General features: G+C 46.0%; 1 protein-coding gene across 1 annotated transcript in view; it reads right to left on the reverse strand.

Annotated features, from left to right (window-relative positions):
• mn1b (meningioma 1b) overlaps nucleotides 1-15,050 on the reverse strand; it is a gene marked incomplete at both ends in the record, with an annotated part of 30,917 nt that extends 15,867 nt beyond the window's left edge. The window contains one exon of the mRNA XM_080739014.1: nucleotides 11,438-15,050. Coding sequence (XP_080595140.1) covers nucleotides 11,438-15,050 — 3,613 coding nt within the window. The remainder of the gene's footprint in view (nucleotides 1-11,437) is intronic.
• Between the last annotated feature and the right edge of the window lie 1,569 nt (nucleotides 15,051-16,619).

The following is a 16,619-nucleotide window of genomic DNA, read 5'->3' on the forward strand; positions in this document are numbered from 1 at the left end:
TGTAAAGTGAGAATGCTTTCAATGACAATAATGCCATGAATAGTTTTTATTTATCAATGGACAACATAATAGAAAATGTAAATCGAATCAATATCCGGGGTGACCTTTTAACCCATTTAGGCCTAGAATTATTGAATGCTTTAACTATTGAAAAATAGCAGATAATATACAAGTTCACAGCGCGCTGCGAGCTTGCTATCTTTGCTATTTTTGAAAAATCATGTTTTTTTTTTTTGCAAGTCTCTGAATATATCCATTTAAAAGCGAACATTTGTAACTCAAATATTTGCTTCTGGGTGGTCCCTTGAACAACATATTTTGAGATGGGGGTCCGTGGCCAAATACCTGTAGTTTTGGGGGTCCTTGACATGAAGAAGTTTAAGAACAGCCATGATTTAGAAGAAGGATTTAGAAGTGGGGTCAAAGATATTCAAAGACTTGCACACATTTTCACGATTTTTCAAAAATAGCAGATCTACAAGCTTGCAGCGCGGCACTCGGTGCCGCGCTGTGAGCTTGTATATCTGCTATTTTTCAATAGTTAAAGCATAAAATAATAGTTAAAGTGGTATTTGAAGGTTAAAACAGTACCACTTCGCCCAGGTACACTTGGTACTGTGCATGTTTAAGATAGTCGGTAGGTTGGTTAAATTGTTATCCTTCCAAACATCTTGGAGAAATTGCCACAGTCGTGTGGATTTAGGCCGTCCCAAATTCTCATGTCTCTTGGTGTAATCACAGACGGACTGGATGAGGTGGAGATCAGGGGCCTGCGTTGCAGGGCTCTGTGTTGTTCTTTTCACTAGAAGACAGGGTTGTGTGCCTTTGGCTGTATGACTGGGGTCGTTGTCGTGCTGCATGCAGGATGGATTTGGGACAGACCTGATGATGCCTCCCTGGTGGTATTGCGTCATGAATAAGAATCTGGCCTGTACTTCTCCGCATCGAGGCCACCACTAATTCGGACCAAATCTCCCACTCCATTGGCAAGAAATGCAACCCGCTAAACCTGCGAGAAACGCTTCACCACGCTTCACCCACCGCTGCCTGTGTGGACACTCATCCTTGGTAGCACTTTCTGTGCCCTTCGGCAAACAACCTGCCTTACATTAGAGCCAAATATTTCAGTTTTGTTAACTTAGAATCAATCCAGAAATTTTTTATGCACACCAGTTTTTGTGTTTTGATGCATATATAGAGATTACATGTCACGACGGTTGTGGCAAAGCTAATTGTGATTAACCATATTACTGCGATAATCAAAATATGCTTGAAAATTAAAAGGCCACCTTTGTTAAACCACTTGAATACCCAGCATCCCTATTCTGGGGGGAACGTTCGCCAAAAATCGCTGATCTACAAAATCACAACGCGTTGTGAGGTTTTGGCCAAATCGATTTGTGTTGAGTGAAATAAGAGTGTACCAAATGTGATCTTAAGAGTTCCGTTTAATCAAGTACAGAGAGGTCTAAGTGGGGCTGAATTTGCAGCTCAACAAAAACACAGTCATCCTAGTAGTTGTTTCCACATCAGAAGCATGGCTTTTTGGCTGCAAGTCTTCCATGCAGACCACCGTTCTCCAGACGGTTGGTTTTTACCTCCGTTTTTAATTTTGTGCCTTGTTTGCCTTGTTTATTGCTGTACACAACAGTACTTTTTTCTTTTCACACTCCTGTGACTAAATACCTTAACTGCTGTGCAGCCCCTGGGCGACTGATTTCCCCCCGTGGGATAATAAAGGTATAACCATATCTATCTGTGCACCACGCAGGGTCCCAGTGTTGTTTCTGCCAGTTCCTAAGCCGAAGGCCATGCTGGAAACATCGTTCGAACGCAAAAAGAGAAGTCTAGCCTGATGTGTCTTTCGTCTGCTTGCACACTCAGTTCCCTTGGCCCGACCACCACTGAGTTTCCGGTCCTCAACTCAACTCGCCTGTTTATTTGTGCTTCTGTAGAAGAGCTTGGACAGCACCTTATGGAAACACCTGTCGGACTCAAAATGTCTGTCTGCTGACTGAGAGAGCTTGCTGGTGGCGCAGGACGACCACCTTGTGTGCATATCGTAGCCATGCCCTCACTTTTTGCCACGGTGTGTAAGATTTGTTTTAGATTAAACTGTCTCCTCCTTCAAACCTCTGCACTTTAAAACGTATTCAGCAAACCTCAATTTCTAGTATAGCTGCTGTTCCCCACCCACCCCAGTCTTCTTCCACCTACGCAGCTGTTTCTATTTCAGTTAATGATTTTTATTTCAAATTACATTAGCACCTGTTTGGCATAATCGTGTAATCATGCACTGAGCTCTATAGCTATAATCCTTATGTTCTCTTTTCTTTTTTGAATCTGGAATGTGGTCTTTTACTTTGACGCTTTCTTTCTTTAACAACCTAAGATATCTCACTGGATTATTTAACTGTTTGCGCAAGGATTTGTTAAACTCTAAAATATCGTCGTTGTCGGCTGAAAACCCTGTATGTCCAAAACCGTTCGTTTTGCATTTATCATTTAAAAAAAAGATTTAAACTAGTGAAAACAGCCGTTGCGAGGCGTTGTGTGCTTGTAGATCTGCTGTTTTCACTACTTTTGTGCGACCACCTTAAGCAGCGCTTTTACTTTACGAAAGAACGTACAAATGTGAAACTTGGAGATACGAGGTTTCCGCTCGACAACGACGATACGATATATCCTTTTAACATGTGTAGTAGAGATAAAATAACCAGCTAAGACAAATGTTTTTTTGTAAAACCATCTAAAGTGCCTAAAACTTTTTGCACAGCATACAGAATTTGTCTTGTGCCATAATGTAGCATAACATTGCTCACAGTATACCGGCACACACCCAGGCATATATAAAGCAACCTGTCACTTCTTAAACATGACAAATTCAGTCCATAAACCAAGTGGGCTCGGCTCACACAGCACAGGATGTTGCCGGGAGGATGAACTGGCACTTTTAGGAAACAATATTACCCAGGCTAATTGCTATGATTATGATAATCATAATCATTACTGCGGCAACAGGAGAGTGCAGAAAGGCTCGCTGTGCGTGCGTGTTGTTGAAAAAGTCAATACAAAACACAGTGTAATGACAGGTAGGGAACATGGACTGCCTCGAGCTCTTTTTATTTTTTTTCCCTTCAACATTCAAGCAAAATGTCAATCAAAAGATTTTTTTTTTTCCCCCCACCTTCCAATCCTTTCTGAGAAAAAGGAAATAGAAAATTACCAGTGTGATTTGCGGGGCCGGTTTGTCGTATAGCAAAAACATCAATACTCTAAGTATGATTTTTAACAGATCAATAGAGATAGGAAAAGCAAAAAGGGGGCACGGGGGGAGAAGGAACGTCTCTACAGGATTGTTCTTTCAGCTAGAATATCGATATGCTCCGTTTCAATGGATTAAACCGCTTTCTAATGAACGTGATAACGTGTAAGTAGCCCGCTTTGCAAATCTTAACCTGTCAAAACAAGACCAAACGGGGGAGGGGGAGATTTAAGACCTTTATTCAACACTAGTTATTCCACTGATGAGAACTACACGGGGACTAATCCAAAGGGTTATGATTTTAAAAAAAAGTCACGCAATTTAGTGGAGAAAAATCCATGTGGCAAAAAGTGGGAAAATAAAAAAAAAAAAATATATATATATATATATATATATATATATATATATATATATATACTCATGCGTATGAAAAACGAACTGAATCATTTCCTCATGCTCGCCGTTTGCCCGTTATCAGCAGTGTGCATGACTTTCAAAATGAACGGTCAGGTCTCTCTGGTGAAGATAAGGAATGTAGAAGGGGAACGCGGTTAAAAAAAAAGAAAATACTCAAGTGTTAATTTACAGTAGCACTTTAAACTAAGGTCCTGTTAACAAACATTAAACTAGTGTGAAAATCGGAAATAGATATAAAAATCGTCTCTGTCGAGTGGAAACCTCATATTTCCAAAAACTGTTACTTTTCAGGAATCAAAGTAAAAAAATAGCAAAAGTAGCACATGTACAAGTGTGACGCGCTTTGAGCTTGTAGATCTGCTACTTTAGGTACGTTTGTGTGACACTGTAATGTAGTATGATCAAATAGGGCACTAATTTACAAAAGAAAACATAAAAGGTTAAATGGATATATAAGAGGTTTCTGCCCGATAGCAACAGAATGCCTTCTAACTTGCCTTCTTAAGTGACACAGATTGCTTTGCAGGTCTAAAATGGGTTAACCCATTTAGGGCTAGAATCATTGAATGCTTTAACCAGTGGAAAAATAGCAGATATACAAGCTCACAGCGCGGCACCGAGTGCCGCGCTGTGAGCTTGTAGATCTGCTATTTTTGAAAAAGTCGTGAAAATGTGTGCAAATCTTTGAATATATGTATTTTTGAAGCGAACGTTTGTAACTCAAATTTTGCTTCTGGGTGGTCCCTGGAACTAAATATTTTGAGATGGGGGTCCGTGGCCAAATAAATATCATTTTGGAGGTCCTTCACGTGAAAAGGTTTGAGAACCACTGACATATAGTAGTCTCTCAAGAACTGACTAACCGAGCTCCATTTAAGTGAAAAGGACCTTTTCTTTGACGATGGCTGGCCAGATTGCTGACATAGAAACATAGGGTTTTCAAAAAATCTTAAAGGATTCAAAAGACACTTATAGAATCGGGTCAAAATTATAATGTTCACTCGGTGCCGCGCTGTGAGCTTGTATATCTGCTATTTTTCAATAGTTAAAGCATAAAATAATGATACACAATAGTGTGTACCCGTTCCGTTAAACTGACAAAGAAGAAGGTGAACACATCATAGCTGATGTCCACTACACTTCCCTCCTGGCCCCACATAGCAGCCCCCCTAACACTTCACCTCTATGGGGGGAGAGGGGGGGTCCATGGTTAACCAGGCTCTCCAGGCCCCCAGGCTTATACAGCAGCAGGCATTACTTGTACCCTAAGTGAGGAGCTACAGCTTCAGCTGCTACACACGCTGCCTATCGTGGATAGAAAGTGGTGCACGTATGGCTGGGTCCGAGGGGTGCCATTATTACTGCTGCAAGCAAGCACAGCGCTCTAAACAGCCACACAGGGACCGTGCATGCATGCACGGAGAAGACAGGTCAGCTGGGGATGCACGCACAGGGCGAACAGAAATCAACATATTTACAGCTCTTCAACAAATAAGCAACAGTCCAACTTTTTTTTTGTTTTGCTTTCCTGCTTTCTTATTTTTTTTACCCCTCGACTCTGCCGTCTGGTTGGTGCCTCCTCACGCTCGTCGTGTTTGTGTTCTTCAACATTGTACTGCAGCTCCTATTTGTCTGTATATTCAAATACCCCCAGGGGCGGTTGCCACCAAGGAGAATAATATTGCATTTCAACAGAGAGAGAGAGGGGTCCTATTCAATACGCTGGGCCCAACAACAAGACCTGTGGCTCTCCTCTGCTAGTCTGAAATGGACATAAGACATTGCCTGTAGCACTAAAATGACTCCATTTACAAGCCAAGGCATGCAGGCACACACCCGGTGACAAAATGACCCACTAAAAAAGAAAAAAGTTAAACTAGTTTTATAAAACTTCGACTTTTTTGGCAGACGCTGTGTTCTCGAAGCCACGCTGCGGCCTAAAGGGTGATTGAAAGCTCTCACCTACACCAGGGGTTTTCAAAGTGGGTGACGGGGGCACCCTGGGGTGCCGCGACGGCAGTCCAGGTGGTGCCGTGAGATGATTTGATAATATTTGGAATTTATTTGGACACTTGAAAAAAAATATTTAGTATCGTTTTAAACTTGAAGTACAACGTTATTTTCAGTCAGTTCTAACCAAAATGGCAATTATCTCAACGTTTTCCTCGGAACATAATCACTGTCGGGCAGAAACCTCATATCTCCAAGTTTCAAATGTGTACTGTATGTCTTTTGGTAAAGCAAGGCCCTGCTTCATCATACAAGACTGTTGCACAAGACTAGTGAAAACAGCCGATCTACAAGCACAGTGAAAACAGCCGATCTACAAGCACAGTAGCACATGTGCTTGTAGATCTGCTGTTTTCACTAGTTTAGTACATTTTATAGATGATGAAATACAAAACGAGCGGTTTTGAACATACAAGGTTTCCACCCGAACAACGACCACAAGCTGCTGGGAGTGAAAATGATAATGTAGGGGTGCCTCGGATTAAAACAATATTTATGGGGTGCCCTGAGACAAAAAAGTTTGGGAACCCCTGACCTACACAGACCCTTAACCCCATCCTCTCTCCCCTTCCTCCTTCCTGCACTGCCAACAACCCCTCCTCATATTCATGTAAAAAAGGCTCTTTCTGTCAAAATGACATCGCAAAAGACCTCTGCTTCACCCAAATACACACACACACAAAAACCACATCCCAACCCGTCTCGCTTGGGCAGTTAAAGTCAACCTCCCATAAAACACTGAGTGCTAGTCTATAAAGCCACCAATTAGCACAATCACGCAGGACACCCATGCTTTAAAAAAAACTGTCCCATTTACCCCTTTTTGACTGCAGCTTTAGCACCACACCACACTAGACCACACCACACCGCACCACATAAAAATATCTACATTTTCCATTACGCAAAGGTACCCATATCGGTAAGAAACAAATTGACCCTTTTAACTGTGATTATAATACAATATAAATTTGTATTACAACTATCCTAAATTATAATACACTATAATGGATTATTATAACTGTGATTATAATACACTATAAAGTATTAATGTATTACTATGATACTACACTATAATAGATTATAATAGTGGTTATAACACAATAGAATCTATTATCATGCATTACATGGTGGTCTAAATGAAAAGTCAGTGAGTGATCAGTCATTATGAAGTGTTTGGCCCTGTTTGGCCTAGCTCAGACCTACTCTAGATTGGATACTTTTAAGTACCACATTTAGTACCACTTTCACATCTACCCAGGTCCTTGTAGTGGAACACCTGGCACAAGTGGGCGGTGTGGTGTGGAGTGGTGTAGTGTGGTGTTGGGCCAGTGGAAAAGGGGCTATTTATTGAGTAATCAGAACACACACCCTGGCTATACGCCCCACCCCATACCAAAGGCTATATTGATGTCAGCAGGTTGACACCTTGGGGAAAACCGAGCTTAGGCCTATATGTGACAACTATGATATTTTATATTTATTTTAATGATTAACCATTTTTAGAGTCAAGGATGCCATTTAAATTAATAGCTCGTACGTTTAAGACATTTAGGGCCCTATTATGATCCAGGTCTTATGCCTTATCTTCTTTGCCTTTTTTTACTATTTTGTTTTTGTTTTTTAAATATTTCAACTAGCTGATCTGCAAGTTCACAACGTGCAGATGTAGATCAGCATTTGAAGTATTTAAAAATGTTTTTCAAAATAGTGAAAAAAAGGTAAAGAAGTTAAGGCATAATGCATAAGACCTGGATCATAATAGGGCCCAGTGTCTGTTACCATTTTAGAGCAGTCATTATGACTTTTGCTTATAAAAGTAGGCGGGCTATAATGTCTGAATGAACTGTCTGTATGATGTTGTTAACTTAATTAACTTAATTAATATGACACGAGAACGTAAATAAAACTATGAGCCTTGTTAACCCACGAAAAACACAATGTTTTTCTTTTAACTCTAACTTACAACACACCGAAAATGTGTCCATCATTGTCAAAAAATAATGTAGGCTAATATCATGAATGATGACTATAGTCTATACATTAAACATTATGCCTTCTGCATATTATTATGATGTAGCCTAGACTACAGTTTGAATAATTATATAGTCTAAAACATGCTGTTGTTATGAAACAACTGTCCTTTGTGAACTTGTGCTTTAAATTATCACATTGTTATTTTATTTATATATATATTTTTTTTCTGTGTAGCTTAAAGCAGTGGTTCTCAAACTTTTTGGGCTTCATCAGTACCTCCTTTTCCTGATTGCTGAATCAAAGTACCCCCTTCAAATCGACATCATTTTGACTAGACAATACTGACAACAAAAGTCCAGTTTTTATGTCAATATGTTGAAAATAAAAGTAAGTAACCTGTTCTCTATCCAGTAGACAGTAAAATTCATACTTGATTTGGTTTAAAGCTATGCAGAGCAGCATGTTCACAAATATTTTGTCAATGTTGTATCGTTAAACATGACAGTAAAATATTATTTTCTCCATTGTGTTCTCTCAAGTACCCTATGTAGTACCTCTGCGTACCCCTAGGGGTACACGTACCCCCATTTGAGAAACACTGGCTTAAAGCATCGGATTCAATCTTTTAAAAAAAAAAAAAAAAGAAGAAAAGAAATCCGGAAAAATACACCTCCACCCTTTTTCATCTTCGCTGTCTGAAGCACTCAAATGAGAAACTGTCAAGAGCCGTGATTTGTGCTAACTAGCTATCGATCGCTCCGGAGCTGCTGCTGCTTGCTGCTGCTGCATGCGTTGTGCCTCATGCAGGGAGAGGGAGAGAGATCGAGCAGAGCAGAGGAGAGGAGAGGAGAGGAGAATGTATGATGGCGCGCACGAAGAGACGGAGAGGGGAGGAGAGGAGACAACATATTGCTATATACCTGGGCTGTATATATAAGGTTGTTGTCGGGTGAAAACCTTGTATGTCCGAATAAGCCGTTCGTTTTTTTGCATTTATCATTTAAAAAAAAATGACTTAAACTAGTGAAAACAGCCGATCTACAAGCGTGTGCGTTGTAGATCTGCTGTTTTCACTACTTTTGTGCGCGACGGCCTTGTAATGATGAAGCAGGGCTTTACTTATAGGCTATAACATTTGAAACCTGGAGATACGAGGTTTCCACCCGACAACGACGATAAAGTCTTGTTGTGGATCGTCGCGGTTTCTCTTCGGGACGGAATATATGCGGGTGTGCCCGGAGGGGGGGGGGGGATAGCGTTTTTTTTTTTAATCACCCCTTGGAGAAATTTAATCAGAAGGCAATAGAATAAGTCTGTGTGACTGAATGACTGGCTGCTCGGTTGCCTTAAACAATGCGCCTTGACTCCAGATTCGGTGGCCCCCCGCGGCCCCCCTCCCTCTCCCCTGTCCCCTCTCTCTCCATCTCTCTCTCTCTGTCTCACACACACACACACACACACACACACACACACACACACACACACACACACACACACACACACACACACACACACACACACACACACAGTTATATAGCCAGAACGAACAAAGAGCCCATGAGAACGCGCTGGGCTGGGCTGGGGGCTGCCAGTGCCTGCGACCACCCCACCACCACCACCCCACCACCACCCACCACTCCACCAGCCAGTAACCTATTCACGTGAAAAAGGCCTTCCCGTGGCTCGTCCGTCCCCTGCGTGGCCGTGGCGATTGAATTATAGCCGGCTGGCTTTACAGGCATGCAGCGAAGCAAGCAGCGACCCATCTCTTTATGTAGCAGCAGTGGCAACCGTCCCATAACCGTTTTAGCGTTTTGCATTTCTTTAAATGGAGGGGACTAAATAATAAAAGCCCCATCCAACGGCAGTGGTAAATAAAATACCCAACAACATGTCCAATATTGGGTATTATTTCCCATAATTATAATTGTATATTATTCTATTATTAACATAGCCTATTATAATTATTATTGCTGTTGTGGTTGTTATCTAACCGATTAAGCGTACCCGTATAACTGAACAAAGACATTAGAATGATTTAGGCTACCTATATGTTGTATTTTGATTGACAGCCACTGTCAATCTAGCGGACAATGAGACTGCAAAAATAAAATAAAAAAACTAACAGATCACAGTAATATATGATTTTGAATTTTACACAAAAGTGCTTATCCTATTATAGGCTACAGTAGGCCTACTTTAAAGTTTAGGACATATTATGTTCTACAGAATTCAAAATAATTTCAAAATGTCAGTGCAGATCTGATAAATTATTGCTAAATAACTTTAGAATATATATATATATATATGTGTCTGTTATTATAATTTGTAGTAGCCTATCATGTTTTGTTATTATAGACCAATTTGTAGTATTTTATTATTATAGCCTATACTAATAATCTATTTGTTGTCATTATTCCAACAGCATGCATGCATGGACTGAATTAAGTCTACCAAATAAAAATGTATACTGTATATATGCATTTAAAAATGTAATTCACCAATTGCAATTCCACGCGTAAAATACATTGAAATCAGACCACAGAACTATTGAAAAATAGCAGATCTACAAGCTCTCGGTGCCGCGCTGCGAGCTTGTAGATCTGCTATTTTCTTTTTCTTTTTAGAAAAGTCGTGAAAACCACAAAGCTTATAATAATATATAACAACGTTCCGTTTTTACAACAAGCTCGAAAGGAGAGAAGAAGACGAAAAAACCCTGTTTTTTCAACAATCTTGAAATCAATCCACTTCCAGCCCAATAAGCCTGCATTATCCCGTGGTAATAACAAAAACAAACACGCTAACACGGGGAGGGGGGGGGGGGGGGAGCCCCCGCTGCGAAAACGCATATCCTCAAAAACCTATTAATCTTCTCAATGTAGTTGTTCACCCTGAAAGCCGAGATAAAGAACCACAGGAAATGTTTACTTTTCTCTCCGCACAGCTCTTTTGAAGTTTCCTCCACACAATGAGGAGAAGAAGAAAAATACACAGTAAAACTAAACGGCCCACGACATCAATTTCGAAGTCATTTTTTAAAATAGCCGGAATTTAGTTACATGCCTAATTAATTTCTAATAGCCTATACTTTCAAACACGGATAGACTAACCATGAAAAAACGAAGAAAGAAAACTTTTATTTTACTAAACTAAAGCGTCATATGAATCAGGGGAAAAAAACGTACACTGCCACTGTTCTCCAAAGGCGAATATAGGGAGATTTTTTTATGTATTAATTTAGATTATATAATCTGCCAATATAACCTCTACAAAATCCAGTATATAGGCTAAACGCTAAATGGTAACCACGGTCCTCGCAACGCACGCAGCGTCGGCGGCTCCCCGCACAGCACGTGAACAAAAGGTCTCAAAAGAGAGTCGACGACTCTCCACACAGTCAATATAATAGCCTGCCCACAGCCGGCCACCTTTTATACAAACACAATTATTTTAACAGACGAACATTTTAAACTGAATGGCAAAATAAATAAATAAAGGAGTTGACTGCGCGTCGTCAGTGAGAGTGAGAGTTGTCTGTCTGCAAGTGTGTGTGTGAGTGATGCGTGTGTTAAGAAGTGGGGGAAAGAGACAGATTGATAGTGTGTGTGAGTGCGTGCGCGTGTGTGTGTGTGTGAGAGAGAGAGAAATGGAGAGGATTACAAACTATGAAGAGTGGTTTTAACTGAGTTTTTTTTTGTGTTGTTTTCAAACAAAATTCTAAAATCTGTCAAATAGTGTTATATAATGAATTAAAGTTCAATTAATTACCTTCTTTGCTGTTGTTGTTTTGGCTCTTGTTTTTTTCCCAGGGTGCCATGGCCTTGTCATCCTCCGGCCCGTCCATCATGGCCTTGTCGCTGGGCACGTACCAGGTGGCGTGCTGCTCTGCCATGAGGGTGTCAAGGTCAATAGTCCCCATTGAGCCCTTCCCAGCATCCGGGCTGCAGTGGGCCAGCTCATTGTCTCCGTTCTGCGAGGGACAGTCGCCGCCGCCGTTCTTTTTGCCATTCTTCATGGCCAGCGGCTGGTCCTCGGAGATGCTGAACTGCTGTCTCTGCAGCTGGATCTGGGCCTGCAGGATCTCCAGGGGGTGGACGTCGTCCTGACCCGAGGTGCTGGACGGGGTGCGTACCTGCTCCATGCACCCCGGGGTGCCCGGGTGGCTCACCCCGTTGTTGCCCCCCGTGCCGCCACCCCCGGCAGCAGCGCTCAGTCCATAGCTGTCGGGTGGTGTCGAGGTAGAGTGATTGTTGATGCCCATGTTGCCCAGGGCCTTCTGTCCGTTCATCAGTCCACCGTGTTCGCCGCCCCTCTGCATCTTGGGCGAGCCGGTGGTGTTCATGGGGCTGCGGCTGGGCTTGGTGGGGCCGCCTGCGTCCGAGCTGGAGGACACCTCGTCCTCGTTGCCGTAGTGGGTGCTGCTGACGTCGTCCGGGAAGTCCACCCGTGGCGAGCTGCCGTCAGACTTGGTGACACTTTGAATGCCACTGTCCAGAGAAGACATCAGGTCTGCCTGGTCCCCCAACATTAAGTCACCTCCTTTCCCCCATGAGGAGGGGGACTGGAGGGGTTTCTCGTGGGGCGTACCCCCACCCCTCTCCCCAACGCCAGCCGAGGGGGTCTGCTGGCCTGGACTTACAACAGGGTTCCCGTTATCAGAGGAAAAAAAAATTCCAGGGCTCACATGTCCACTGTCTCTTTTTCTCCTCCCTCTCCCTCTCCCGTTCCCTGTTGCTGCTTTCCCCTCACTGCACGGGGTAGCGTCCATGTTGTAATTTGGGGAGAGGGCACTGGCTTCCCCCTGCACCGTCTGGCTTTGCGATGCAGGCTTAGCGTTGCTATTCCCGGAGCCAGGAGGCATCTGGCTGTTCTGGGAAGTGCCGCTCTGAAAATACTCAGGACCAGCAGCACTGCCAGTCCCGTTAGCCGTGCTGCTATTAATGTCCTGCTCCGTCTGACTCAGTTTTCGCTTGCCCTCATTTTGGTTCTTCTTGTTGAACGTTACGTTGAGGTTGGGGGCCCCTAGGCTAGCGATCATGTTCTGGCAGGCCGTGGAAAGGGCCGCCAGGCAGCTCTGGCCAAAAACATTGTCTTTACTGCTGGTTTTGCTGAAGTTCCCCAGGGAGAGAGCGCCCAGCTTACTGACGGAGGACCGCTGGCCTGAGGGGAACTCAGACTGGGGAGGGTAGCTCCCCGGTGAGGTGCTCACCCCCTGGGGAGTGCTGTGGGCTGCCCCCTGACGGTTGGCCCCTCCATAAGGAAACGTCGGCTGAGCTCCCATAGAAGGTGCAGGGAAATCAGCCGGCCGCCTCTCCGTCGGTGCGTTCGGGTGCCCCACGCCCGATCCCGGCGACTGCATCTGCGAGATGTTGCCCATGTTTCCGCTGAACTGGGAGTGCATGCCCGGGGAGTGGAGGGCCTGCACGTGGCCGTCTCCTGGTAACCTCATGGGCTCCTGCATGCCCATGCCCGGCCTGAACATCATCCCGGCCCCGTTCTGCTGCAGCGCCATGTCGTGAGGCCCGGACTCGTTACCGGCTCCACCCATGCGCCGTGACATCATCTCCCCCGGTGGGTGGGACCCGGGGAACCAGGAGTTCTCCTGGGCTACGTGGGGATTCTGTCCGTCGAAGTTGGGCATCCTGCCGCCGTTCTCCCTGTCGAAGCCGGGCTGAGGCATGCTCCCCACCGGGCCTCCGTGCACCATGGGGCCGGGAGGCACCTCGCCGTGGTGACCCAGCTGCTGCAGGCTGGGCTGCCTCATTCTCTGCTGTTGGTTCCGAGACGCCATCTGCTTGATCATCATGGCCGCGTTCTGACGCTGCTGCAGGGACTGCTGTTCAGGCCCCGCGTGCTGCAGGGGGCCAGGCGGGAAACCTTCGCTCACAGGTGGAGTGAACTCTCCAGGCAGGCCAGGATAGGCCGAGGGCGAAAGATGGTTCTCGATGCCACCGCCCCAGCCCTCTCCGCCGTGCGCGTTGGGGAAGTCGAACCTGGGCCTTTTGGCCATGTTCATATAAGGGGAGTCAAAGTGTTGCAGTCTCTGATTCGGGGGCTGTTGGGAGGCGGGAGGGGGGGCTGACTGTTGCATATTAAACATGGGGTCCCCATAGGGGTGCAGGCTCCTATTTTCCAGTCTGTGAATGGGATATTCAAACTGGTTGTGTTGGCCCGGCATCATGACCCCTCCGTCCAGAATGTTGGGGTTGGAGGAGCCGGGTTCGGGCTGAGGGGGGCGTGGGAGACCAGGGGGGCACGAGTTCTGTCTCCCCATCAAGCCAGCCTGCTGCTGCTGCTGCATGAGAGGATGTCTAGCGTTCACCCCCGGCTCCATTCCCACGGGCACCTTCCGGCCGTTTCCAAAACGCTCAAAAAACACTCCGTGCTGCGGCGGCGGCTGAGGCTGCTGGGGCTGGGGGGGCGGCTGGTGTCCCTTGGCGATGCCCTGCATGCCCGGCGTACGAGGCATGCCGGGGTTGCCGGGGAAATTCCCACCGGCGACTGGCCTCCCTGGCCCGAAATGGGGCAACTGAGATTCTGATTCTGAGGGGGAAAACACGGGTACGTCAAAATGTCCGGACGGAGGCTCGTTGGGGAAATTATACTCTAAGCCCTCCACGGCTCCCTGGGTGGGCATCCTTCGAGGCTCCAGGCCGTGAGACTCGGAGGAAGAGGACGACGAAGACGGGAGGCCGTGAAAGGACGCCGCCCTGTTAGGTGACTGGTCCAGGGGCAAGCAGGGGGCAGGGACGGCGTGGTTCCCACTGGGAGGCCCGTGATGCTGGAAGTCGGGCATGTTACCCGGCCGCTGCTGCTGCTGCTGCTGCTGCTGGGGGAAGCCGTCCCCCGCCTGGCCCTCCGTGAGGGGATCAAACCCCTCTCCAAAGCCCTGCTGTGGTCCCATGCCATTGTTATTGTAGCCCATTAGCCTGCCACCGTGCAAGCAGGATGACCCCGGGTCCGGGCCCCCAAAGTTGCCGCCGAAGTGAGGGTGATGTTGGTGGGGGTGAGACTGGTGGCCGCCGTGGGGATGTCCTTGATGAGGTTGCTGGTTGTTAAAAAATCCATGCATGGGTCCTCCTCCTTGTTGCTGCGGAGGCTGCTGCTGGAGTCCGCCGCCCGCATGCATGTCTGCGTGGCCCCGCGGGTGGAAGCCCCCGTACTGCTCGCCGTTCATGTTCATGTTGAGCCCGAGCATCGGCGGCTCGTTCATGGGGCCCATGCCCGGCTCCACGGCTCCCGGCGGGCCTCCTCCTCCGTGAAAACCACCGGGGCTTTTATAATGGGAGCCCATGTTCAGTCTCGGTTGGTTTATGTTTCTCTCCGACTGGCCAGGGTTTCTGCTATTAATCTGAGAACCAAACTGCTCCAGCCCAAACATACTCCCTCCCCGCTATCAATCCCACATGACAGCCAGCTTGCCAGGCATCGGCAGACTGATTCTGTCTGTTATTCTCCCCCCGTCCTCAAAAACGGAGGAGGGGGACACAAAAAACTTCACAAAAGTAGATATATTTATCTCTTTAAAAAAGGGGGGAAGGGGATGGGGGGAGGTCGTTTAAAATTTTAACTCACCGAATAATCTCTTAATTGTTCTGTTTCAAAAGGTTTTTTTCCAACTTCTGCAGTGCATCGGAAATAAAGGGGGATAAATGGTGAAATAAGCATGTGAATAGCGTCCGCGCTTATGCGTGCCGTTTTTCTGCTCGTCTTATTCCTTTGGATTGGGATGACAAATTATAGCCTACACATATTTAACTTCGCAGCATGTGTGACAGACAGCTCGTATTCCAAAGTTTCCTGTGTGCGTATATTTTCATTGCGTGCACAAAACACAAACATCTCTCTCTAATTTGTGATGACGGAGCTCAGACGTCTAAAAATAAAAAAATAAAGAAATGGGAAAAAAAGAAAGAAAGAAAAAAAGATGTGAAATAGCTCAGTTTCTTGCCGTTTAATTCATTATTCCATTTTCGATGTCAAATGTCCCGGTGGCGACTGGACGGTGACGGTCCCATCTCGAGAGACGGAAAAAACAAAGTCCACGGAGACGCTTATATAGGCAGTTACAACAATCTCTCCTCGTAGCTTGGGAATAAAAATAGCCTATATATTATAAAAAAACGACCGCGTATATATCCTTCAACATTCCAGCAAACCGCCGCCCGCTGATCATTTTTAGGTCAGCAGCAGTCAAGTAAAGTGGTGTAAAATAAAGCGATAAGTCCAGAACAGCAGGCAAAGGCGCTATAATATCCAAAACCGTCCGGGCGCCGCTTGGAGAGTGGTGCGCTTTTTACGCGTCCTCCTCCTCAACCCCCGACGAGCCGCGGCGGGCACCCGACTGACTGCCCGCTCAACCAAGCACCGCGGAGCGGCTTGACAGCATTCTCTCATCCGCTCCAGATCATGTGGTTGCAAAAACAGCACGGAAAAATAAGAAGAAACCCTCCTCCTCCGCCGTCCGTCCGTCTCTCTCGTTCTGTCTCCGTGCGTCTCGCACACTGACTGACTCCGTCTCCCGGCTCTGGTGGTGGTGGTGGTGGTGGTGTGGTCTCTTCTCTACTAGTCCAGCTGGGAGCGATTCACAGCAGACAGATCGCACTGGAGTGTGGGGCGCTCGGCGCTGTGTGTGAGATCAACGCTGGGTCCAGGGAACCAGCAACAAGTTTTGCATTTCTGCAGCCACTTCCATCCGCGCCCCGGCCGCCAATCAGAGGAGGAGGAGGCCGGGGAGCGAGCTTCGGGGAGGCGGGACCACGTTTTTAAGGTCGTCCTGGGAGTAAATCAACACCGTTAGCCTACACCCCCAGCACCCAAACTGTGCAGCTTTAGGAAAGGGAGGAAAAAAAGAAAAAGGAAAAAAGCTGAAGTGTGAGGCATTGACCGTGTCAGGTGTCCTGTGTGACCAATGATTCATTACCCAATGACCACTGGCAGTGGGGTAAAG

Source organism: Nannobrachium achirus, assembly GCF_963921795.1.
Source record: "Nannobrachium achirus genome assembly, chromosome: 12".
Taxonomy (NCBI): domain Eukaryota; kingdom Metazoa; phylum Chordata; class Actinopteri; order Myctophiformes; family Myctophidae; genus Nannobrachium; species Nannobrachium achirus.